Here is a 25,966-nt window from a genome sequence, read left to right on the forward strand (position 1 = left end):
TTGTGTGTGTGTGTGTGTGTGTGTGTGTGTGTTTCAGGTCAGTGAGAGTGGAGGTGGATGGTGTTTATCTGAACAGAGACAGACGCTGTAGTTTGAGAATATTCCCATCTGTGGATGCTAATAATGAGGTAAAGCACTTTCACATTTTTAAAATGAAAACAAAACTGCTTGCTGTAAATGTATTACATCTACTGTATGAATACATTTTCAGAAAGACATTCTTGTCAGATTTAAAACTCAGTTACAGTTCACAAATAAAATCATTTGTCTTACTGGTTTATTGAAATGTTTGTTTAATGTTTATTTTAACAGGATCATGAATATGAGAGAAAGAAGCTTCTGGCAACTCATGGTTTGTATGTTTTTAATGATAATTATATTATATTATATTTCATTATTATATTATAGAAAAAAATATTTTGCACATAGAAAAGGAAGCCAATTTTAAAACAGTTTTTTGCAGTGTGGCATTATTTTATGATAATTAAACACATTTTTATTTATTAATACTACTACTAATCAGTCATCTAGAAATATATAAAATGGTATAAAATATTGTATTATAATATACGGTTTTGTATTTTTTTTGTCTTTATGATAATTGTATATATTTTTTCTTTTTAAATATTACAAGAATTATAATCATAATATAACATTTGTTCAGTTTTATATACTTTTATATGACCTATATATATTATGAATATAATATACTGTTTTGGAAATAGTAAATATTAAAATTAATATTGAAATATATAAAAATATTGTTTTAACTTAGTATTTATACATCATGGGTGCATTTATTATGTATTATAAAAAAGAAGCCTCTGGCAACCTGAGGTTGTTTTTTATTCAGGACTTCGGGACGAAACATTAGTGCTAAATAACATATGATAACTTCTATTCTATTCTAAATAATAATAATTCTATAATGATAATAACTGTAAATCTCATATTTACTCCAGAGTTTTACTGATCAAGAGCAGCTCAACATATTACAAACTGATTTTCTGCATCATTTTCAGAATCAGAATCAGAATGAGCTTTATTGCCAGGTATGTTTGCACATACGAGGAATTTGTTTTAATGACAGTAGCTCCACAGTGCGACAGAATGACAGCAACAGGACCGGACACAGATAATAAAAAATTAAAATAAAATAAATAATGTACAAATATACAAAAATGGACAATGTGCCAAATAGCACAAACACAATCTACAAAATAGACAATTCGGTATGTACAGGTATGTTAGGTGCACATTTGAAATGTAATAAGTATAAGTGTGTAAAATAAACATAGAAAGTATGATAGTGTTGTGTGTTTCGTGTTTATTGTTAAGAGTTCAAGTGTTCACATCAAAGTCTAATCTTTGTGTGAGCTGATGTGACGATGAAGCCTTAAAGTTGAGTGATTTAAGTTCAGATTGTTATTGTGGACCATGGCTGGATGGACTCGTGCCGCCATCATGCTGTATAAAGCTCAAAATGGATTAAAGAGCTGGAGTGTGCCAGAGAGGTGATATAGGGGAGCCATTTAAGCGTTACACAGTGCCAGAGAGGGTGGTAGAGGGACCCATTTCAGAGTTACAAGCTGCCAGATTTATAATGGAGTGCAGCCACTCCACCCACTGAATATGCAGACAGATGAACAGTCACACACACAAAAACACACGGAGAAAACTGACATCAGATCATTCTGGCTAGATGACATGAAACGTGTGACGACTTCCACTACATTCATCTCTTCTGCATCTCTCGTTAATTGAGATACAAGGAATATTTGTACTTTAATTCTACTATAATTTAAAATGAATTACACTATAAGAAAATTGCTATTTTGTTTGTGTGTGTGTGTATATGTGTGTGAGTGTGTGTGTGTATATGCGTGTGTGTGTGTGTGTGTGTGTATATGTGTGTGTGTGTATGTGCGAGAGAGAGAAAGTTTACTAATTGAATTTTTTTTTAAATAATATAATTATACATGTATAAAACTATATACAAATATTATATAAAATAATTTTATTAATATATAATGTTATTAAAAATGAATCGGGTAGAGTGGGGGAAAACGCCCCCCTAAAGGATTGTCATTTTTTTTCAGTGAAACAAAAGTTAAATGTGTTCAGAAAAGTTATCATAATTTTAGTGACAATGACATAAATTATAAACCAAGTATGAAAAATGTCCAGATTTTTAACAAGAATTAAATTTGTGTCAAGGGGGCGTTTTACCCCACCTGTGGGGCAAAACATCCCCATGGGTGGGGTAAAATGCCCCCCAGTCTGACAAAGCAATTTGCTATAAACATTTACAGCAAAATCAGAGTACAGGCAGATTTAGCTTAAAATTAAAAAAAATTATATAATCAATAATTATGAATTACAAAATTATAATAGTCTCTTTGGGGGAAAAAAAAGTTAGCAAATGATAACTGGCTAGACAACTAGCTACCTGATTGAGGTCATTTTTAAATATAAAGTCCAAATATTTAGAATACATACCTCTATCTACAGGCCCAACTGTTCTCATATCATATATAACTGTGATGTTCTACAAAACAACAAGCTTTTAAACACTTTTTTTTCTTACTGCTGAAAATGAGATCATTTACTGTGAAATCTGTTTTCTCTCCGGTACATCACCAGTGGAAGCTTCATGGTGAAAACTTCTACTCTTGTCAATGTAGTCCATAGTTACAATAAAAATTCATCTTGACTTTATCTTGTGGTTATTTTGGGAAAAACAGTAAGGGGGTGTTTTCCCCCACACTACCCTATATGCATATTTAAAATATATAAAAATGTTATTTATATTTGTAAAGCATTTATACATCATAAGTGTACTTGAAACATGCTTCAGGAGTTGCCATCAAAATAAGATTGTCCTATAATTTTTTTTTTCTGTTTACATTTCAATTTTAGTTACATTTTGCTGATTTTGTTGTGTATTTTGTTATTATTTTATGTCTTTATAATTCTTATTCCTTTTTATTTAAATTTTAGTTTTTAGTTATTTTAGCACTTCAAGTTAAACAAAAAAATGAGAAATGATGCTTTGCCAACTAATTGAAATGAAATAAGTTAAATTTAATTTGTTAACATTTATTTTAGTGTTTATTTAATTTACATTTTTTTTTTATGGTCTTAGTTTTTAATTGTAGTTTTAGTTAATGATAACCCTGCTGCACACTCCAGAAACTTATACAGTGACTTTTAAATAAACTCCCATTTAAACCACTTCATTCACACACAGAGAGAGAGAGTGAGAGAGAGAGTGATAGAGAGAGTGAGAGAGAGAGAGAGAGATGTGGAAAGGTAGCAGCACATTCTTCTGCATGACTGCTTTTGATTAAGTTGCTTAATTAGGTGGCAAGTGTTTAATAATGCAGGGGGATTCTCTCTCTCTCACACACACACACACACACACACACACACACACACACGCTTTAATTAGAGCTGCTGTTTTATGCCAGTGTAAATCTGGATGTGGTTCTGAGCGTGTAATGTTTCCAGGATTTTGTGTGGGTTTCATAATGTCTGTGATTTAATCTGTGAAAACCTGTGTGTGTGATAGCCATGCAGCAGAAGCCCGTGATGACTGAGGTTCGAACCCCTACAGACACCTGGAGTGGCTTGGGCTTCTCAAAATCGATGCCCACCGATGCTGTGAAAGAGCTGAGAGCCGTGAGCCGCCGCTGCTACAGACCCTACCACAACCAGCAGGTACACGCATCAATATTTAATTCACATTTATGCATTTAGCAGCCACATTAATCCAAACTAATTTAGGAGCATAAGCACTTTGTTAAAGAGCCAACAATGTTCAGCTCATTCCACCAGAGGGGATCAGAGAGGGTGAAGGTTCTGGAAAGTCACTTTTTGCCACGTTATGAAAGAACAACAAGGTGCTGTGACCAATGTTGCCTCTAACTTTTCTCTATTGGGCGGACATTTCGGGCACCTGAGCATCTGTGAAGCAAAGCTGTATTTTCAGCATCATTACTCCAGTCTTCAGTGTCACATGTCCTTCAGAAATCATTCTAATATACTGATTTATTATCAGTGTTGGAAACAGTTGTACTGCTTAATATTTTTTGGGACCTGTGAAATTTTTGATAAAAAGTTCAAAAGAACAGTGTTTATTCAAAATAGAGATTTTGTATTATACACTATTCAAAAGTTTGGGCTCGGTAAATTCTTTCTTTTTTAAAGAAACTTTAAAAAAGTTTAAAGAAAGTTAAAGAAACTTTATTCAGCAAGGATGTGTTAAATGGATAAAATTGATAGTAAAGACTTATAATGTTAGAAAAGATTTCTATTTTGAATAAATGCTCTTGTTTTTAACTTTTTATTAATCAAAGAATCAAAGAAAAACACATGTTCCAAAAAAAAAATTAAGCAGCACAACAGTTTCACTTCAGAGGTTTGGCATATTTAGAGGTTTTGCCCGGGCATTGCAATTCTTTCGCGTTTACTAGAATTCAATCAAATGGCTTTTCAAACTCATTTTTGCGTGTGCGCGGCACATTATTTCTGTTGCACGGCCTCAGTGGAAGAAGTGCGCAGCCGCACGCGTGCACAGCTTAGAGGGAACATTGGCTGTGACCATAGGTGGTGAGAGGGAGACTTCCAGCTTTCTATTTGAGGATAGATTATAAACTTTTTTACAAAGCTAATTTGGTTTTTCAAAACTTTTCAAATTCAGCCTGTGCGTCAACACAGTAGCATCACAGCAATGAATTTTGAACCAACAAACACCTCTCATATTTTCTTCATGACGTAAAAAAATGAAGTTGTTATACCATATACACCAATTTCTGGTTTGTTTATTTGTGTTTTGATTAAAAGTACCAGTAAAGACCTTTTATAATGTTACAAAAGATTTCTGTTTCAAATAAATGCTGTTCTTTTAAACTTGCTATTAATCAAGGAATCTTGAAAATTAAAATGTTTCACAGTTTCCACAAAAAATATGAAGCAGCATAACTGTTTCTTGAGCAGCAAATCAGCATATTAGAATGATTTCTGAAGGATCATGTGACACTGAAGACTGCAGTAATGATGCTGAAAATTCAGCTTTGATCGCAGGAATAAATGACATTTTACAATATTCAAATAAAAACATTTTAAGTTGTAATAATTTTTCACAACTTTCACTTTTTTTGATTAAATAAATGCACCCTTGGTGAGCAGAAGAGACTTCTTTCAGAAACATTGAAAATCTTAATTATTCCATTTTTTTTCTTTTGGGATCTTGACATCTCCTTCTAATATAGAAAAGAGCAGCAAAACATCTGCTTTTTGTTCCACAGCAGACATAAAGTCACACAGGTTTGAAATAACTTCGACTTCTTTCAAAAACATTTAAAAACTTACCGAGCACAAACTTTTGAACAGTAATCTTAGCCTTGCCATAGCAATAATGGAATGAAGTTCATCAAAGTTACGTGTACATGAGCAACTTCAAATTTCCTGTAAACATTAAATGCGAGTGTGTGTGAGTGTGTGTGAGTGTGAGTGTGTGTGTGTGTGTGTGTGAGTGAGAGTGTGTGCTTGTTTGTACTAATTGACAGACTTCAAAATTACCCACCTGTGTGAGGAAACTAGTGTGTGATGGGTTTATGAAAAGGTTCATTTTTGATCAGTGGAATACAGTGAGTCTGTACACACACGTGTAACACACACACACACGTGTCTCTCATTCAGAGCAGTGTAATCATGGAGAAAAGTCTCTAAACTCCAATCACAGACGTGTATGAGCACACAGTAAGCAGCACATCCCCGTTCCCTTCACTTCACCCTCATTTCCTCTCCGCTGGGATAACGAGACTCTCCCAATTAAAGATCTCAATGGAAGCGGTTTAGCGCCGCACTGCAGCGCTGATTGAATCTGTTTTTGATTGTTATTGCTCTTTGAATCACATTATTTCTGAGAATAAGTGAAGCCTTGTGAAGGATTCAAATTGAAAAGTTATCAATCTGTTTGTGTTTTGTGTTTGCCTTCTTTCCATTGTGCTTTATGTTCGTAAAGGAAAGTTCAATCAAAGATGAACCTTTTGTTATCATTTACTGAAACCTTTATGCTGTGGAACACAAAAGCAGATGTTTTGCTGCTCTTTTCTATGTAATCAAAGCAGACAGTGATCAGGAGATGAAACGAGAGGAATAATTAAGATTTTCAATGCTTTGAAAGAAGTCTCACCAAAGCTGCATTCATTTGATTAGAAATACAGAGAAATATTGTAATATTGTGAAATATTATTACAATAAAAAAAGTTTTCTATGTAAATATATTGTAAAATGTCATTTATTCCTGAGATGCAAAGCTGTATTTTCAGCATCTTTACTCCAGTCTTCAGTGTTGCATGATTCTTCAGAAATCTAATATGGTGATTTGCTGTTCAAGAAACATTTCAGATTATTACCAATGTTAAAAACAGTTGTGCTGCTTCCTATTTTTGTAAAAAGTAAAACATTTTATTTTTCAGGATTCTTTGGTGAATAGAAAGTTCAAAAGAACAGCATTTATTTGAAACAGAAATCTTTTGTAACATAATAAATGTCTTTACTGTCACTCATCAATTTAATGTGTTCTTGCTGAAGAAAAGGAATGGTATTAAATTGTAAATTGTAATTATATTTCAGAAAATTTCACACTTTCTACTGTTTTTAATCAAATAAATGCAGAATTGAGGTGAGCAGAAGATACATACAGTAGTAAAACTTGTCCTTTTCAGTTTTATTATTATTATAAAAATAACAGTTTCACAGAAGAACCAAAGTTGTTTTCATATCTGACTTTTTATTAATGTTTTTGTCTGATTGTAGTCGTGGAGTTCACAGAGTGGAAAGGAACGCGGTTGGAATGGCAGCGACTCAGAAAACTGGAGAGAAAGACGTGGATCTTTGTCTTCATCCCCACCTCCATCATCATCCTCCTCTTCCTTGTTCACTCCCTACAGTCTGTCAGCGTCCCGAACAAGCAAGTGTGCTGCTAAACTCACCGCTCTGCTCTTTAATTGCAGAGGGTGTGACTTATCTTGTTTAATTAGCAGTAACGATTAAATTAGTTGAGGTGCTCATTACACAATTTAATTCTGCCAGCAGCTTTATTTCAAGGTGAAACAATCACTTTTGCTGAAACGCGTCAAGATTTGGAACCAACTGGGAAATTAAAATATTATGAGCTTCTCATTTCTGACCTTTGACCTGCAGCAGAGGGATACTTGACCGGCTCTGAAGGCGGGGCATCCAGACATTTGATTGGCAGGTCTCCCAGTCCCTCCTACGCAGATGATCTCATTGAGTTACTGGCACAGCTGGGTCTGGAGAAATATATCGACATTTTCCAACAACAGGAGGTAAATACACAACCCACACACGCACGCACGCACGTCCCAGATGGCACACCCAGAGACGCCCACGCCGCTGTTGTCTGATGCATATCTGGCTCTGAGCGCTTTTAGGAGTCAGAGTGCACAGGTTTATTTTAGTCTACCTGGAAACAAAGTCATGTCTAAAGGTTTGAGCTTGAACTAGTCAGTGGGTTTGCCAAAGTTCAGGTCTTTAAATATCTGAGTTTTGTTTGAGTTGGTTAGTAGAAAGTAAACTAGATTTCCATGAGAAGAACTGTATATCTGCACTCTTTTCTGTCTGTGAAATAAGTGAGTATTTAAACTGCAAAAAATGAGTTTGTTATTCAGTATAAAAAATAAAAAATCCTAAATGAAGGCACATTTATTTGAGAAGCAAAATGACAAATTTATTAGAAAACGAGACTTTATATTTGATCAAAAAAGAACACATATCTGCTAATGGGCTAAGAATTATTAAGCTTGTTTTGCCTTTGAATTAAGTTTATTTTTCTGACTCTTTGGAAGATATTTGTTCCCTATCTGTCGGTCACTACGAGTTATGTCGTGACGACATAGGGGATTTACTTGGAAGCCCCAATCATCTCTGACTTAAGAGAAAACGCCAATGAAATTGGCTAGTGGATTTTGCATACCTGAGCCACTCCCCGTGCATACGGGTATAAAAGGGCGACAGGTGCATCCACTCATCCGATTTTTGCTTCGGAGCCGAGTGGATGAACGTGTTGATCTCCACAAAGCCATTCATCATCTGTCTGGAAGCTGATCTGGTTGGCGTTACGGTGCGAACAGCGGTGTCCTGTCTGCAGCGATTCCCCTGGGCACTTCAACTGAAAGAGCAAATTTCCTAAAAGAGCAAATCATGGTCGGTTCACGTCTTTTTAAAGACGCTGTTCCGGCCGTGTCCTCTTGGTTGCGGTCGTTTCCTGTCCTCCGTAAACAGCCACGATCGTTGTCTTCAGTGTCTGGGGCTCCAGCACGCTGAAGCTGCGTTCGTGGATGGTTTATGCGTTCATTGAGCGTGTAACCATAGCAGCGCTGCGATCGCGCCTCTCTCTCCTCACGGGGATGGGAGGGGCCCCCTCTGTCACTACCCGCGCTGGCTTCTCTGCCACGAGCAGAGAACCATCGGCTAGTGCTCTGGGCGATCTGAGGGTTACAGTGAGAGCCTTCCGCCGGGCCAGTCCCCACGGACCTTTCACTCCTCCTGCAGCAGCTGTTCTGTGCGGCTCCCCGGTGATTCTGCTGTGCCGTCTCACGGCGTGCCCAGCAGTTTCATTCGGCGCGCCGATAGAGGATTAGATGTCGATCGCGGCATCGGGGGATGGGCAATCGTCCTCTGAGGATGAAGGTTCGGCGCAGCTGCGGGGTTCGCGGCCGCCGCCGAATCGGACCCAGAGTTGACGGCCGTGCTTTCCCGGGCCGCCGCGAGATCGGGCTGGAGGCGTGCACACCTCTCAGTCCTGAGCCCTCGCGGTGAGATGATTGGCTCCTCGGCAGAGGCTGTGGCTCGCGACCACGCCCTGCCCTGGTTCCTTTCTTCCCGGAAGTGCACGAGGAGCTGATGAAGTCGTGGACGGCCCCTTTTTACGGCCAGAAGCGGCGCGTCTGCCTCCTCCATCATCGCTACCCTCGATGGCGGGGCGGCTAAGGGTGACGCTGACATTCCCCAGGTGGAGAGAGCGGTCGCGGTGCACTTGTGCCCGCGAAACGCCGCCACTTAGGGGAGTCGTTCGCGCCTCCCGTCCAAAGCCTATAGGCTGATGGCCGTTCTCGGCCAAAGCTTATAGTGCTGCGGGCCAGGCCGCCCCTGCCCTGCATGCCACGGCTATCCTGCGAGTACACAGGCCAAGGCATTAAATGCACGAGGGTAGTACCAACCCGAGGTTGACGCAGGAGCTGCGCTCAGCGACTGGCCTTGCCCTACGGGCAACGGAAGTCACAGCGCAGTGCCTCGGGAAGGCGATGTGCACACACTTGTGGTCCAAGAGTGCCGTCTGTGGCTCAGCCTGTGGAGAGGGGCGAAGTCGACAAAGTACACTTTCTCGACGCTCTTGTCTCCCAGGCTGGACTGTTCGGCGACACTGTCGAGGACTGTGCCCAGCAGTTCTCGGCAGTACTGCAGCAGACCGAGGCCGTCCAGCACATCTTGCCCCGGCGTGATGCACCGCTCCGCCACAGGGCAAGCCCCAGTCTGCTGGTCACCGTGGGCGCCCTCCTGTGTCCCTTTGAGCTGCTCCGCCTTGTGCTGGGGCGTCGAGCCTCTTGCAGGAGCGTGGCGCCCCCCCCCCCCGTGTTCCAACTGGCCCCGATATCGTCCAAGGAGGCGATAAAACGGCCCTGACACGGGCAACCCGGAGGTGTGGGAAGCTGCTCTATCTCAGGAGATGGCGGGATCAGCGCCGCTCCTTCCCCCGAAGGAGGGTTGGGGGGAGAATCATTCATTCTGTTCCGCCGCTGGCTCAAGAAAGCCAGCGGTACCCACTTTGTCAAAAGAAGAGCAATTTCCTTTTTCCCCGGGTTATCAGGTTCGCGGGTTGACAGTGCGCGACGCACTGCCTCCTCACCCTCGCCCGCGACCCATCTTGCCAGCGGCCAAGAGAGTGCGGTTCGGGGACGCAGTGCCTCCCCACGCACCTCTAGCCAGTCCCCTTTGGGACCTAGGGAGTTCGGTAAGGATGCTTCAGAACGCGCTGCCTTCTGTACTATCCAGCCCTACTCCTCTGCGCTGCACCACCGCAGGTACGTCGATTGTGCCGTTGGAGCCCCTTGCACGGCGTCTGGAAGCGTGGCTTGCGCTGCCCAGCCCGTCTCGGTGGCTCACGCGCACAATTCGACTCGGCTATGCGATTCAGTTCGCCAGGCGACCTCCCAAGTTCAGCTGCGTTCTCGAGACCTCAGTGGTAGCTCGGAACGTTCCTGTCTTGCGCGAGGAGATTGCTGTCCTCCTGGCAAAGGATGCAATCGAGCCGGTCCCTCCAGCCGAGATGAGGCAGGGGTTTTACAGCCCTTACTTCATCGTACCCAAGAAAGGCGGTGGTCTTCGACCAATCCTGGGGTGCAATCCCCAGGATTGGTTTGCAGCGATTGACCTGAAGGATGCTTACTTTCATGTTTCGATCCTTCCGCGACACAGACCGTTCCTACGGTTTGCGTCCGAAGGTCGGGCATGGCAGTAGAAGGTCCTCCCCTTCGGGCTCTCCCTGTCTCCCCGTGTCTTCACGAAGGGCGTTGAAGGCGCCCTTGCCCCGCTACGGGAAGTGGGCGTCAGGGTCCTCAACTACCTCGACGACTGGCTCATTCTGGCCCAGTCCCGAGAGCAGTTGTGCGATCACAGGGAGCTGGTGTTACGGCACCTCAGCCAGTTGGGGCTTCGGGTCAACTGGGAAAGGAGCAAGCTCTCCCCTGGGCAGAGAATCTCTTTTCTCGGTGTGGAGTTAGACTCGGTGAGTAGGACGGCGCGCCTCATGGACGAGCGCGCCCAATCAGTGCTGAACTGCCTGAGTTCCTTCAGAGGCAGGACTGTGGTGCCACTGAAACAGTTTCAGAGGCTCCTGGGGCATATGGCATCCGCAGCTGCGGTCACGCCGCTCGGATTGCTTCATATGAGACCACTTCAGCACTGGTTGCACTCCCGAGTCCTGAGGTGGGCATGGCGCCGCGGTTCACTTCGGGTGAGTATCACGCGCGAGTGTTGCCGCTCCTTCAGCCCCTGGACGGACCGTGCTTTTCTACGGGCCGGGGTGCCCTTAGAACAAGTGTCCTGGCATGTTGTTGTCACAACAGATGCCTCCAGTACGGGCTAGGGCGCTACATGCAACGGGCAGGCAGCCTCGGGGCTCTGGACAGGGCCTCGACTGCTTTGGCATATCAATTGCCTGGAGCTGTTGGCAGTGCATCTGGCCTTGCGGCAGTTTCGGCCACTGCTGCTAGGCAAGCATGTGTTGGTCCGCATGGACAACACTGCGGCTGTGTCGTACATCAACCGGCCGGGAGGTGTACGATCACGCCGCATGTCACAGCTCGCCCGCCATCTCCTCCTCTGGAGTCACACGCAGCTCAGGTCGCTGCGCGCTGTCCACATTCCGGGGGAGCTCAATCGTGCGGCCGATGCGCTCTCACGACAGCTCACTTTCTCGGAGAGTGGCGACTCCATCCCGAGACGATCCGGCTGATCTGGAGTCAATTCGGGGAAGCTCAGGTAGACCTGTTTGCTTCCCGCGAGTCCTCCCACTGCCAGCTATATTCTCCCTGACCGAGGGGCCCCGTGGCACGGACGCACTGGCACACAGCTGGCCTCGGGCTTTACGCAAGTATGCATTTCCCCCAGTGAGCCTACTCGCACAGACACTGTGCAAGGTCAGGGAGGACGAGGAGCAGGTCCTGCTGGTCGCGCCGTATTGGCCCACCCGGACCTGGTTTCCGGAACTCATTCTCCTCGCGACAGCCCCTCCCTGGCGTATCCCTCTGAGGAAGGAACTCCTTTCTCAGGGGCTCGGCACCATATGGCACCCGCGTCCAGATCTGTGGAACCTCCAGGTGTGGCTCCTGGACGGGACGCGGCAGACTTAAGTGGTCTACCACAGGCCGTGGTAGACACCATCACTCAGGCTAGAGCTCCTTCAACAAGGCAAGCTTATGCTCTGAAGTGGAGTCTGTTCGCGAACTGGTGTTCTTCTCGCCGGGAAGACCCCCAAAGATGCACGATTGGAGTAGTGCTTTCTTTCCTGCAAGAAAGGTTGGAGCGTAGGCTGTCACCCTCCACCTTGAAGGTGTATGTGGCTGCTATCGCGGCCCATCACGATGCAGTGGACGGCCGGTCCGTGGGAAAGCATGATCTCATCGTGAGGTTCCTGAGGGGTGCCAGGAGGTTGAATCCGCCTAGGCCACCCCTGATGCCCTCCTGGGACCTCTCTATCGTCCTGGCGGGACTTCAGAGGGGTCCCTTTGAGCCGCTGGACTCAGTCGAGCTGAAATTCCTGTCGGCTAAGACAGCGCTCCTGACCGCGCTCACTTCCATCAAGAGGGTCGGGGACCTCCAAGCATTTTCGGTGAGCGAAGAGTGCCTTGTGTTCGGGCCGGACTACTCTCACGTTGTCCTGAGACCCCGGCCGGGATACGTGCCCAAGGTTCCCACCACGCCCTTCCGTGATCAGGTGGTGAACCTACAAGCACTGCCTTCGGAGGAGGCAGATCCAGTCTTGGCGTTGCTGTGTCCCGTAAGAGCATTGCGCATATACGTGGACCGCACCCGGAGCTTCAGAAGCTCTGAGCAGCTCTTTGTCTGCCACGGAGGTCAGCAGAAAGGGAAGGCTGTCTCCAAGCAGAGGTTGGCCCACTGGATAGTGGAGGCCATCGCCTTGGCGTACCAATCCCAAGGCGAGCCGTGCCCCCTTGGGGTGAGGGCTCACTCCACACGGAGTGTTGCCTCCTCCTATGCGTTGTCGCACGGCGCCTCTTTGGCAGACAGCTGTAGAGCTGCGGGCTGGGCGACACCGAACACCTTCGCGAGATTTTACAGTCTCCGCGTGGAGCCAGTCTCTTCCCGTGTGTTGGGTAACAGGTAAGTGGCGGGAAGAGTTGGCCGGTGTCACGCTTGCTGCGCCATTCCCCCTCACCCGGGGATACGAGCGCCTGTTTTCCTCCTCCAGTTCAGTTCCCCGGACGGCGAACCCTGGTGGAGACCTCCAGCACCCCCGGCAGTCAGACTGGGCGGAGCAGTCTGACGCCAGGCCCAGTACTGGTGCTAGCTCGCCCGGGTCTCCGGTCAGCCCCTGTACTCGGCTAGGTGTCCGTATGGCCTGATTCCCTTCGGGTAATCCCACACGTGTATTCATCCACGGTACGGTTTCCCTCACGGTAAACCCGTGTCTTCCCTTTGGCAGAGCTCTGTCAGGCCCTGCTGGCAGCCCTCCTCCCTACTCCTAGGTAGGATCTGCCCCAGGGTCCAGTCGTATGTAGTACTGCCCCAGGCCTGGGTCAGTCCATATCAGTGTCTCCACATGTTACCTCCCTTCGGGCAGGATGTGGCCTCCGTAGCGCCCTTCTCCGGAAGGCTCGCTTCCCCGTCGTTACCGCCAAGCTGTAACAACAAATAGGAAAGACTTGAAGCAGTCTTTCATAGAAGGTCGAAATCCCTTCCGATTTCTTGGGGAAAGGAACAGCGGCTTGGCTATCTCCAGCAGCAATGTACTCAGTGGTCCCTGCGGGCACCAAGGTTAGCGAATTTGCGCTGGGGCGATGGGAAGGTTGCGACCTTCGCATGGCATTTGTCTGTCACGCACTAGCTTGTCAACATTTGCATGCACAAGGTCGTGACGGTGTTCAGGTTGTGGCGCTTTCCATATGACCCCTATGTCGTCACGACATAACTCGTAGTGACCGACAGATAGGGAACGTCTCGGTTACGTACGTAACCCTCGTTCCCTGATGGAGGGAACGGAGACGTTATGTCCCCATGCCACAATCTTGAACCATCGCTGGTTGCCAGGGACACGTTCTCGGCTCCTCAGCGGGTAAAACCGGATGAGTGGATGCACCTGTCGCCCTTTTATACCCGTATGCACGGGGAGTGGCTCAGGTATGCAAAATCCACTAGCCAATTTCATTGGCGTTTTCTCTTAAGTCAGAGATGATTGGGGCTTCCAAGTAAATCCTCTATGTCGTCACGACATAACGTCTCCGTTCCCTCCATCAGGGAACGAGGGTTACGTACGTAACCGAGACGTTCTTGTTTGAAGCATAAACTCGCTTAGTTTTGATAAATCTTTCAGGAAAGAAGACTTAAGTAATAAGTAAAAAAAATAATTAAGATAAATATCATTAAAAATTTAAAGATTAATATAATTAAATAAGTGCATCTTGATTTAAGAATGTTTAGATATTTGTACTGTGAAACAAAACTAATTTATTTTTTTGTGGTGTATTACAGACAGAAAATCATATGCAGATATTTGAATGTTTTCATTGTAAAGGTAATATTGTTAGAGATAATACTGATACTTAATAAATATTAATAAAAGTATTATTGTTATTAGAATTATTTTAGATTTGGTCACTTCTGAGTTTGCAATAAATATAGCCTTTACTAAATAATACAACTTTCCTTTGACCCCATTAGCAGATATTTGTTCTTGAATTTTTAATATTTAAAATTTTTCTCCTCTGGTAAATGCACCTTTTTAAAAAAAAGATGTTTATATATTTGCAGTATATCAGAGACAGAAATTCTGATATGTACAATTATTTGAATGCTTTTTACTCGGATTGACTTTTTTTTTATTCTTTTGGGAAATTAATTATGTATAAATATATTATTTATTTTTATTGTTGTTTATCGATGGTTTTTTTTTTTTGTAAAGATAATATTATTCACTTACTGTGTACAATTCATTGAAGTATTATTCTTATAATTATTTTATTACTCAAGTTTGCCACATATATAGTCTTTGATATGCCATTAAATGATGGATGGATGGATGGATGGATAGATGGATCGATAGATAGTCGGATGGATGGATGGATGCATGGATGGATAGATGGATCGATAGATAGTCGGATGGATGGATGGATAGATCGATAGATAGTCGGATGGATGGATGGATGGATGCATGGATGGATAGATGGATCGATAGATAGTCGGATGGATGGATGGATGCATGGATGGATAGATGGATCGATAGATAGTCGGATGGATGGATGGATGGATGGATGGATGGATGGATAGATCGATAGATAGTCGGATGGATGGATGGATGGATGGATGGATGGATGGATAGATCGATAGATAGTCAGATGGATGGATGGATGGACAGATAGTCAAACTGAGATTGGTTTCTTCATGTTGCTGTTATGAGGGGTTCATAAAGTCAAACGTCTAACCACACGAGACACACATTTACACACAAAAACACACACATACTGTGAATATGTTCTCTGGTCTGTCAGATCGATTACCAGACGTTCCTGACGCTCTCAGACGAGGATTTGAAGGAAGTGGGCGTGAGCACGTTTGGAGCGCGACGCAAGATGATCCTCGCCATCACGGGTCACTCTCATTAACCAAACTGACGCAGAACTCCACTTGATCATCTCTGCATATGGTGGATAAATATAAACACTTGATGAGTTTTAATTTGAAACTTTTCCCCCTCAACAGATTTGAGCAAAAAGAGGAAGTTTCCAGAAGCGTCAAGCATGAAGTCGGGATACCTGGAGGGAGGCGCAAGCGGCCGTCTCCCGCGGATCATGAACGAGGACGCGGCTGCCAAGAGTAACCGCTGGTGATGGGACGTTGTGACCGCTGTAGAGCTTCCTATAATGCCCTTGGGGCTGGTTTGCGCTTCCTGTCATGTGACCCTCTGGGACAAATCAAAGTGTGACATGATAGATGATTTACATATAAGACAGAGAGGACAGATGTGCTGTGACTCTCAGAGGAAACATGCAGAGAAGTGTGACCTTCAGCGTGAACCGACCGACTGCCCGTCCAGAACCCACGCTTAGTATGCAAGTCTCTGACTCTCTCTACCTCTGTTTCTCTGTCTACTGCACCTCTATGCAAAACTTCATTTCCTTTTATGTATTGTTCAAATATGAGAATACTTTACGACCATGTTTCAATGTCAGTTAAGTTTGGATCTTTCATTAAATGAGAACCAAAAATCATAGTTTCCTGTATTAACTTGAAGTAATGTTGGATTTAAGAGTTGTGGTGTTTATTAAAAACAAAAATAATCAATAATAAAAAGGAACGTAATATTGGATTACTGTAAGCATGCATTGATCACAGGATAAATATTTAATTTGGCCCTTTAAAATTTGTAAAAACATAATTATTATTTTAATTTAAATAATATTAAAAATAAACATCCATTCAAATAAATAATAAAATAATTATTATCTTAATGTAAATACTTTTTGACACACAAAACCTTCATTAAAATAATACAATAATGATTATTTTAAGATACTATTTTTTGTGACAAAACCTTCATTAAAATAAGATATAAAATATTTAATTACAATCATTTTTGTGACACAAAACCCTCAATGTAATACATAATTAAATATTATTTTAATGTACATTTTTTGTGACACAAAGCCTTGATTAAAACAATGAAATATTTATTTTTTTTAAATGTAAATAGTTTTGTGACAAGACCTGCATTGAAATAAGTTCAAATAATCCTTATTTTAATTTAAATCATTTTTGGATACAAAACATTCATTAAAATAAGTAAAGCTATAATTATTTTAATTGAAATAATTTTTTTGTGACACAAAAACCTCAGCCAATAGAGGGCGTCCTGTCACTGTCTGTGCCTCTGAGAGCTTCAACTTTGTGCATTAAAACTCTTCCTGGGAATAATTTCTCCTAGGAAATGAATGAATGATTTAATTTCATAACCTTGAAAATTACCAGCTCGGCAGAGTTCTCTGTTAAATAAATATACTGTGTGTTAAATGAATAATTCGCTGCTTTATTCAGCAGAGAAAAATTTGAAACCGCTCTCAATATTTTGGCGTTGCACCCCAATGCACAAGTGAAAGTTTTCAATTAAAATTATCTGTTGTGAGTGTGCTCAGCGTTTCTCTCATTTACAATTTAATGCATCTTTCTTCTGCGTGTCATTCAGCTGGATTTCTCAAATACATCATGCGGATTTCAGCTGTGTCAATATCTTGGCTGTGGCTGATGGGGATTTTCACACTAACACTTTAGAAGAGTAAAATGTTAACAGCACATAATCAGAAACCACATTGACCTGCATTACCCACGTTAAAATATTGCCACTTAACATTAACAGCATTAAGCCAATGGAGTGGAACGGAATAAATTAAACACACAAACACACACACATACAGCCCTGCTTGACACAGAGAAACTGTCTCGTGTCCATGAGCGTCTCGCCACAAGACATTCAGTGTTTTAATGATGACAACTCATGAATCAGCCACTACAAGATTAGAACCGTCAACCTTTTATTTACCACCAGTACAAACATTTAACCAGTCACAACAAGACTTTGAGTTTGTGTGACTGTAGTGCTCATGCACTACTGCACACACAGCTGTCATTAGTTCCTTTACAATGCATTAGTTGATCAATTATATTGCATAAAGTTGTTTTAAAATGTCTAGCATAATGTATTAAAGTAGAGCTCTCTAAATTGTCTTTACACAAGTGAGTTAAGGCTGTGTACAGATTCAATGCTGCATAAAAGCCAGATTAATACAGCTCTTATCTACCTCAGAGGTGGCTCTGATGCGGTTTAGTTTAAGCAATAGGCATTTTTATTTGTTTTGTGTGTGTGTGTGCGTGCGTGCGCATGTTTATGTGGTTTATGAGGACACAAATTTGTATAATGACATGGGTATGACAGAGGTATTACAATATGAACGTGGTTTATGAGGACACTGCCTATGTCCCCGTAATTCAAAAGTCTTAAAAAACATACTAAATGGTGTTTTTTTGAAAATCTAAAAATGCACAAAGTCTCCTGTGAGGGCTAAGTTTAGGTGTAGGGTTGGTGTAGGGCAATAGCACACACAGTTTGTTCAGTATAAAAACCATTACGCCTATGGAGAGTCCCCATAAACCACAAAAACCAACGTGTGTGTGTGTGTGTGTGTGTGTATATGTCAGCCCTGCTATCATACAGTACCATATTGAATAAAAATAAATAAATAAATACATATGAAACAGCTATATTACCACCATCCTTTCAAGCTATGAACTCTTCAAGGAAAAGTAAGTGTCTCCTCTTTTTATCACTTCGTTATATTATGTTGGTTTTATTGGAATGGAATGATTTAAACCTTTTATAGTTTTGAAAAGGCACCCAATTTTGTGGAATGAGTCTCAACACATTATTTCTGCATTAATCATTTTGTGGGTTATGTTATGAAAATGTAACTTTCTCTGAACATTCAAAACGTTTTTAGCTAGTTTTTTAGTGGTTTTTGTGAACGGTAAAGTCAATATTTAGGGAACGTTCAATATTATTTATTATTTTTTTTACAAACACTATGCGAATGTTACTTTTAAATGTTCCATAAACCGAAACATCCAACCAAAAACATTCCATAATCTATAGAAATAATGTTTTTGTGCTTACATTTTAAGAACGTTATTAAAAACCATGGCTGCGTTTCCCAAAAGCATCGTGAGTTTAAGTAGCCTACATCACAGACCCATTGAAACCAATGGAGCTACCATCAATTTAAGCTTAAGATGATTTTGGGAAACGCAGCCCAGATAATTTTAAAGAATGTTCTGTAAACGATATCAGAATAATGTTAGTTTATAACTTTGAGAGAACTTCCTGATTGCTGGATTAGTTATTTTAATCCCTTATGTTTATAATTCCAAATAGCGTTTATCATATATTTTAATATATTATCAAGATGTAGCGCAAATTTACCATTTACAGCACTTTGTTATTCTTCTACCAGTCGGAAACGTCGCACATTCAAGAAAAACAGTGTAGCCTACTTCCGCTGGCAAAATAAGGTGTATACACGCATCAGAAGCGGCTTCTTTGCAGCACAAAGCTGGTGTAAGTGCAGTGGTGTTGTGGTGCTGAACGGACAGCTCCCTCATTGGGGAACACCTACAAATATCCGTCTTGCGCGTTATGTTTACTAATGAGCTTAATCTATTGATTTATTTATTCTCTTTAATTAAAAATGAGCCAATATTCCCATCACTCTCTCTCCCCGCAGCTGAATGCACTGCAGTGGACAGTTCAGAGCCATTACAGGCTGATTCCAAATGAAAACCGAGGCTGGGTTTAATTTGTTAGGAGTGATCAGGGAGCGTGTATTGATTCCCTCCGCACAACACTGGATGTTTCACAGCTTAAAGTCAACACCTGCGTATTTCCTCCAGCACACCTCAACCTTTTACATCATTTCTGAGACTGAAAGACTTAGTGCGTCCCAAATCGCACACTTATGCACTATTGTATGACGTTTTGTAGTATAAATAGTGCGAGGAGTGCTTTAAGGCAGCCTATTCTATAGTCTTTGGTGCACACTGAAAATATCAAAAAGAAAACGTGCACTTTAAATGATGCACTTAAAGAAGTGTGGCATGTTGGACACTTCATGCACTCAACTGTCGCGAAGGGGAAGGGGCTATCATCCGATTACTAATGACAAAATAACCTTATAAAATTCATACACTACATGGTTGAGTTCATAGTGCATAAGTGCATAGTGCGCCATTTGGGACGCAGTTTATGTGTGAGCGACGCGATAAAACTGCAACCTACATATGATATAAATACAAAGGTTTTGATCATTTTAACAGCTGCGTTTGGTTTAGTCATTGGAGCTTGTGTCACGTGATTATCATGTGTGGCGTCGCTCAGTGTGGAGAAGAGGGAGAGATGGAAAGTGGGCGGAGTCGCTCACCGTTCCGTTACACGGGTCCGTTTCTCCCGTTCAGTGCAGCAGCTGCGAGGATCTGAGGAAACTCACTCACTCTCTCTCCCGTGTCTCGGATACTTTACGGTCCCGCTCGGTCTCCAGTCACCCGCTCGGGAGCAGAGAACCGTCCCGTCTTGAGGTGAGTGAAGCTAACGATGAATAACGTCTGTCTCAAATGAAGCCAATTAACGCAGACGCCAGCGGAGCTCGCGCTCAAAAGAGCGACCGTTAAAGTCCGTTATCAGATTTTCTCCTCAGGGACGATTAATCATATCAGATGGACATATTCAGCGGATTTATAATCCAGAAATAATCCGCGCACTTCCAGTGAGGCTCTGGAGTTGTTTATTGGATAAGAATCAGACAGTGAGTTTTTTCATATTTAATGTATTGGGCGTGTTTAAAACGAAGTCCTCTCAAACTCAAAAAGGCGTCTTTACCTCAAGTACCTCAAGCTCCTGATTTCACCTGCTCTCCTTTCTCTCTCTCTCTCTCTCTCTCCTCCAGATGATGCTGAGTCTCGGTCTGTTCGTGTCTCTGGTGGTTCTGACGGTGTCCGTTACCGGCAGCAGTGACGGAGACCCGCTGGACAATGAAAAGTGGATGAGCACCGTGTCCCAGTACGACAAGAGCAAATACTGGAACAAATTCCGCGACGTGAGTTTTTCGCTGCATTTCCTTCTGCTGCTGGGACACTTGTGTGTGTGTGTGTGTTGCTTTCTATATAGGGACCAAATGTCCCCTCAAAGGTTTTGTGGTCATTATAATTAGCTTAATTTAGAAATAAAAGTCACAGAAAGGTCTTTGTGTTTTGTTAGCCTGCTTGGAATTTCTCTAAATATCCCCTGAAGAACAGCAAAGCTTACTGAACATTATTTTGTTGGCTTTGCTACAAGCCAAAAGCTTCATAAATTGGCAACATAGTTTGTTAATTAAAATCTAAAATGTCAAAAGGTGTATTTTAGGGATACACCAGGGTTATTTAGTGTTTATAATGCAGCTCAAAACAATGGATATGGGTATGAGCTTGTCTGTGTTTGGCTGTATTTACATTTGTATACTGTTCCTACTATGACTACATACTAATGCAATCTTAAAATTACTGGTAGATAGTATTTGTGTGCATTTTAAGTGAATATATTACTCACAACCTGTCAAGAAATGGAATAGGAAGAATATGCACACTTATCTACTATATAGTATGCAAACGCCAGTAGGTCAAATGATGTCTGAGCACATAATAGCATGAGAGCTGTTAGATTTGAAAAAATGAAAAATGAAAAAAAAGAAGAAAAATGAAAAAAAAAGCCGGGAACTGAGAGCTTTTCAAATGTATGCTAGTGCTGTAGGTATCAAGAAAGTTGTTAGTTGTGGGTAAACTGTACTTATTTTATGATTTTTTTATCAGGGCCATAAACTATGAAAAAAAAAAAAAAGATTTTTTTTTTCTTGCAAATCTCTATGGCACATTTATTTCTTAGAATTGTGAGAAATAAATTCAGAATTGCAAGAAAGTAAGAATTGTGACATGAGAAAAATGTCATAATTTCAATAATATAAAGTATTGTAAGATAAAAAGTTGCTATTACCATTCATTTTATTACATAGAGAGGGAAAAAACTTAATTGTAAGTAACCCAAAATAAAATAAATTTTGAATTGTGAGATGAAAAAGTCACAATTATCTTTTTTTTTTTTATCCCATGGCAGAAATGTGCTTCCATAATATCCACATTAAACACAGAGAAATCCGATTTTGTAGGTTTTCAATATCAGATTCATAAAAGAGGCCATTTGGTTCCTAAATCCTGAATATGTGGTTACAGTCTTGTTGTAGTGAGTCCCAATACTGCCGTACACTTCAGCAGTGATGTGCATAGCTTTAGAATGCAGTCAAAGTATGCCAATTGGGACACAGCCTGTGCGTAGCGTGCATGTGTTGTGTAATCCACACTGGAGAGACTGAGATCTGGAACGAAGCACCTGTCCATAAGTGTGTTCGGAGGGTCTCAGCTGTGGGATCCATATGAGAGTGAGATTCGGAGGCTCTTTATATGGATGAAGTGATTGCAGGAGGTGAAATGAAGAGTCTCTTCATGTCTCTCTCTCTTTCGCTACATCTCTCTCTCCTCTCATTCTTTATCTCTGCCTTTCACTCTGTGTCAGTAATTTTTCTGTGTTAATGAGAGGTGATATTATGAATGCTGATGCAGTGAGAGACGCTTTGAAAAGGAAGGTGACAAGGACATTAGCACATAAACGAACACACACACACACACACACTTGCGCTCATATGGTTCACACTGAACAGCCGCCAATATTGGAAAAATCATTATGGGTGGGCGGAATGACCGACATCTTACATCTTGGTATGTGTAGATCACAATGTAGGCATTTTCTGCTGAAAAATCAATGTGCAAATGGTTAATGTATTACATAGCCATCTGGTAATGGTATTTTTAGATAAGCCGGTAAATTAAATACTGTACAAATTAAAGGCACTTCATGTCATTAAAGGCACTTTTTATTTGGAGGACACAGCAAAAAATCAGGCTTTTCATAACAAATGACATCTGGCATCAGTACAAAGCCAGATTCACTTTATATAAGAGCAAAAGTTGTATTATAAAACTCTCAATGGGTGAAGAAATTGAATTTAAGGTGAATTTAAATTATTGTGAATTATTATTGATGCACTACAGGAGGTTGAATTATAATTATTAATTGTATTGGTCTCAACTGCAGTTCTAAAAAAACGCACATCTTGAAAGGCTTTCTGTTCCAGTAATAGTCTGAATCCTGAAATTAGTGGTTGTTTTAAAGGTCGTTGGGAAAAGTGTGTAGGCCTGTCTAATGCAGTGCTTTGGCTGAGCAGGTTTGATTCAGGATTGTTTTTCCATTCACTTTTAGCATAAACTTGCTCAGCAATAGGTCCTCTGCAGTAAATGGGCCTCATTCATTAAATACTAGCAGAATTAAGTTTTGTATAAATCGTTTTCGAATTCATGAAAATGTTCGTATTTTCAAAATGTTAGTTGGTACGAAAAAAATGTAGGCCTACACCTGCTTCCTACCATGTGTAAATGGTACGTAAAATGTTCTGTGTTCTTTTTACCCAGCCGTAAATAGAGGACGGGTGGAACAAATAGTGACCAACCATAACCATCATACTTGTACAACGACTGCCTACAACAATGGAGAAGTCCATATTACTGCTTACTGCTTTTTTATATTTAGTAACATTCTTAAAAATGAGATGCTAGTAATACGTTGCTGCCGTGGATATTCCAAATCATAGCAACTAAAGCGTCTCGAAAAACGCTGTGCCACCAAAATGTTTTCAAGCACCACCAGCTGGTCATTTTAAGAAGAGCGCCTGACATTTTTTCAGCTGGCTAAAAACTCTTTGGTGGACACGCTATTGAATATTTATTGTTAGGCATATGGCCTATTAGTCTTTTTTGCATTTATGCAATATACTGGAGTCAAATCTGAGAAAGTAGACAAGAATATTCCACTGCGTTCCTGGACACGCAATTTGCGTAGCTGTAATTCATAGGCGGGGATTATGCTAATTGTGTACGAGCGTGCACGAGCACCCTATTTACAAATGATTGGAATTCATTAACATACACGTTTAACTATCAATTCGGACGTTTACGAAGCATTTGTGAATCCAGAGGAGAGTTTTCGGGAACGTCTGTTTTACGCACAAAATACTCAGAATTTACTCATATATTTACGCAAGTTTCATGAATAAGGCCCAATAGGTGCGGTCAGAACGAGAGCCGTCACAATAATCCACATGACTTAAATCCATCAATTAACTTTTTGAGTAGGGCTGCAACAAATGATTATTTTGATCATTGATTAATCTAACGATTATTAGAACGATTAATCAACTAATCATTGATTATTTCACTGATTAATCATTAGACTTTGATTATTCAGCTTTTGCAATTAGTTAAAATACTAAAGTTATACATATTCTAACATAAAGATCACTTCAGCTTTAGAAAATCTTATGTAATTTCAATTATTATACAATTAATTGGTAACACTTTACAATAAGGTTCATTAGTTAACATGAACTAAAAATGAACAATACTTCTACAGCATTTATTAATCTTAGTTAATGTTAATTTCGGCATTTACTAATGCATTTATAAAAATCACAAGTTGTGTTTTTTAACATTGGTAAATGCACTGTGAACTAACATGAACAAACAATGAACAACTGTACTTTTATTAACCAACATTAACAAAGATTAATACATAAATGTAATAAATGTGTTGTTCATTTTTCATTCTTTTTAACTGATACATTAACCAATCTTAACAAATGATACCTTATTGTAAACCGTTACCAATTCATTATATAAATAGATATATTTGGCACACAAAATGAGATGATAGACAGAGACACTCTCTCACAATTTAATTAGCTACATGAAAAAGTAACTGAATGACACATTATTCTGCCTAACAGACTTTTGTAAGTCATATGGATGAAAGTGAAAGTGAAGTGACGTGTGGCCATACTTGACCCAAATGACCCATACTCTGAATTTGTGCTCTGCATTTAATCCACCAAGTGCGCACACACAGCAGTGCACACACCTGGAGCAGTGGGCAGCCAATGTTGCGGGGCCCAGGGAGCAGTTGGGGGTCTGGTGCCTTGCTCAAGGGTCTCACCTCAGTCGTGGTGTTGAAGGTGGAGAGAGCGCTGGTTATTCACTCCCCCCACCAACAATTCCTGCCCCCGACATTCGGGTTACAAGTCTGACTCTCTGTCCATTAGGCCACAACTGCCCCCAATATGGATAAGAAACAAAATAAAGGGAAGTGATAAGACGCGTTGGAAAAACTATTTTATTCACAACAATGTCTTAAAATACCTTATAGGGTTATGATAACCAAAACAGTCCTGAGCTAGATCAAGCTTTGATCTCTGTTGACCTCTGTAAACATTTTGGATGCTATTAATCGTATTAATCGTTAAGCACTAATAGGAATAAAACTTTTGTTGGTCGCAGAGTTTATTTTCTGCAGTAATCCAGAAGCCAATGGTAAAATCCTATTGGATTATTGTTGAGGGGACCAGGGTTATGCAAACTCCCAGGTTGGCCTACAAAAATGCATCATCATTGCAGCACTCATTTGGTTCAAGGTGATGTTTGTTAACAGAAGACAAATGAAGCTCTCCTCAGTTTTTTGAAACACCAGTACAAAGATGATTTGCAAAAGAACGATGAAGCTCATGGCGTTTCATTCAGCATAAGGCTGTTTTGCTTCTAATCGTAACCTTTACTTTTTTAAGACCAGTCAGTGTCTGTAGCTTTGAGTTAATTTGTATGCTAGTGTGTTCATAAATTGACAAGATTAACTTGCAGCAGATTTATACATTAAAAATTCAGTCTTTCTCCTCTGGGAAAACTGAACAAATATTTTTCATGAGTCATCTCGCAATATGTTCTGCCCAAACTTCCTGTTTCAACAGGAAACACATCACCGCAGGAAAGGAAATTGACCTTGTCAAGTTGTTTCTTCAGGAGTGAAGGACTGACTATCCTTGCTAAAGGCTGATGGGTCTGAATTGGATGTGGTTGGACAGTAGAGGTGAGGTTACAGCAGGAAAGACTGTATGTGAACAGTCTTAAAATCTCATTAATAAAATGCTTTAGGTTTGTGCTGTGTAGCGTTGTGTTGTTAAAGGAAGGAAATGTTATTTTGCCATTGATTTAGGTGTATGGGATTCATAAAGTTATCATTAAAGTGAGTTTTGAATGCAAAAATCAATTGTTTGCCAGAGTTAAAAACAGCTGCATTTGGATGTCAGAAATCTGACCATCATTTGATCATTTGAAAAGTACAAATTCAGGAGGCGTTATACTGACTGTACAGTTCAATTTTTTTTTGATTCTGTGTCCTTTTAAGTAATTTTTGAGAGAACTCACAGGGTACAATCATGAGAGAGACCTTGTGTATATGTGTGTGTGTGTGTGGTATGGATCCTCTGGGGCCGCTGTGACTGCCATGTAAATGAGCCTCATTACTGAGAAACTGCTCACCGTCTAAACGAGAGGAGCGCTGAGGACAGCAGAGGAGAGGCTGGAAATTTTGATTTTGTTGATGCTCTATTGTTCTCCAGAGGAAAGGCGG

The 25,966-nt window shown here is 41.3% G+C and overlaps 2 protein-coding genes across 2 annotated transcripts in view; both read left to right on the forward strand.

Annotated features, from left to right (window-relative positions):
• bicc2 (bicaudal C homolog 2) overlaps nt 1-15,656 on the forward strand; it is a gene marked incomplete at both ends in the record, with an annotated part of 33,215 nt that extends 17,559 nt beyond the window's left edge. The window contains 7 exon segments of the mRNA XM_079438327.1: nt 38-128; nt 313-352; nt 3,572-3,720; nt 6,826-6,984; nt 7,218-7,358; nt 15,318-15,417; nt 15,529-15,656. Of these exon segments, the coding sequence (XP_079294453.1) occupies nt 38-128; nt 313-352; nt 3,572-3,720; nt 6,826-6,984; nt 7,218-7,358; nt 15,318-15,417; nt 15,529-15,656 (808 nt within the window).
• A 4,110-nt stretch (nt 15,657-19,766) lies between these two features.
• LOC306883681 (testican-1-like) overlaps nt 19,767-25,966 on the forward strand; it is a 259,044-nt gene continuing 252,844 nt past the window's right edge. Inside the window, exons 1-2 of the mRNA XM_079439077.1 lie at nt 19,767-19,944; nt 20,313-20,462. Coding sequence (XP_079295203.1) covers nt 20,313-20,462 — 150 coding nt within the window. The 5' untranslated portion in view covers nt 19,767-19,944. The remainder of the gene's footprint in view (nt 19,945-20,312; nt 20,463-25,966) is intronic.

This window comes from Barbus barbus (genome assembly GCF_936440315.1).
Source record: "Barbus barbus genome assembly, chromosome: 17".
Taxonomy (NCBI): domain Eukaryota; kingdom Metazoa; phylum Chordata; class Actinopteri; order Cypriniformes; family Cyprinidae; genus Barbus; species Barbus barbus.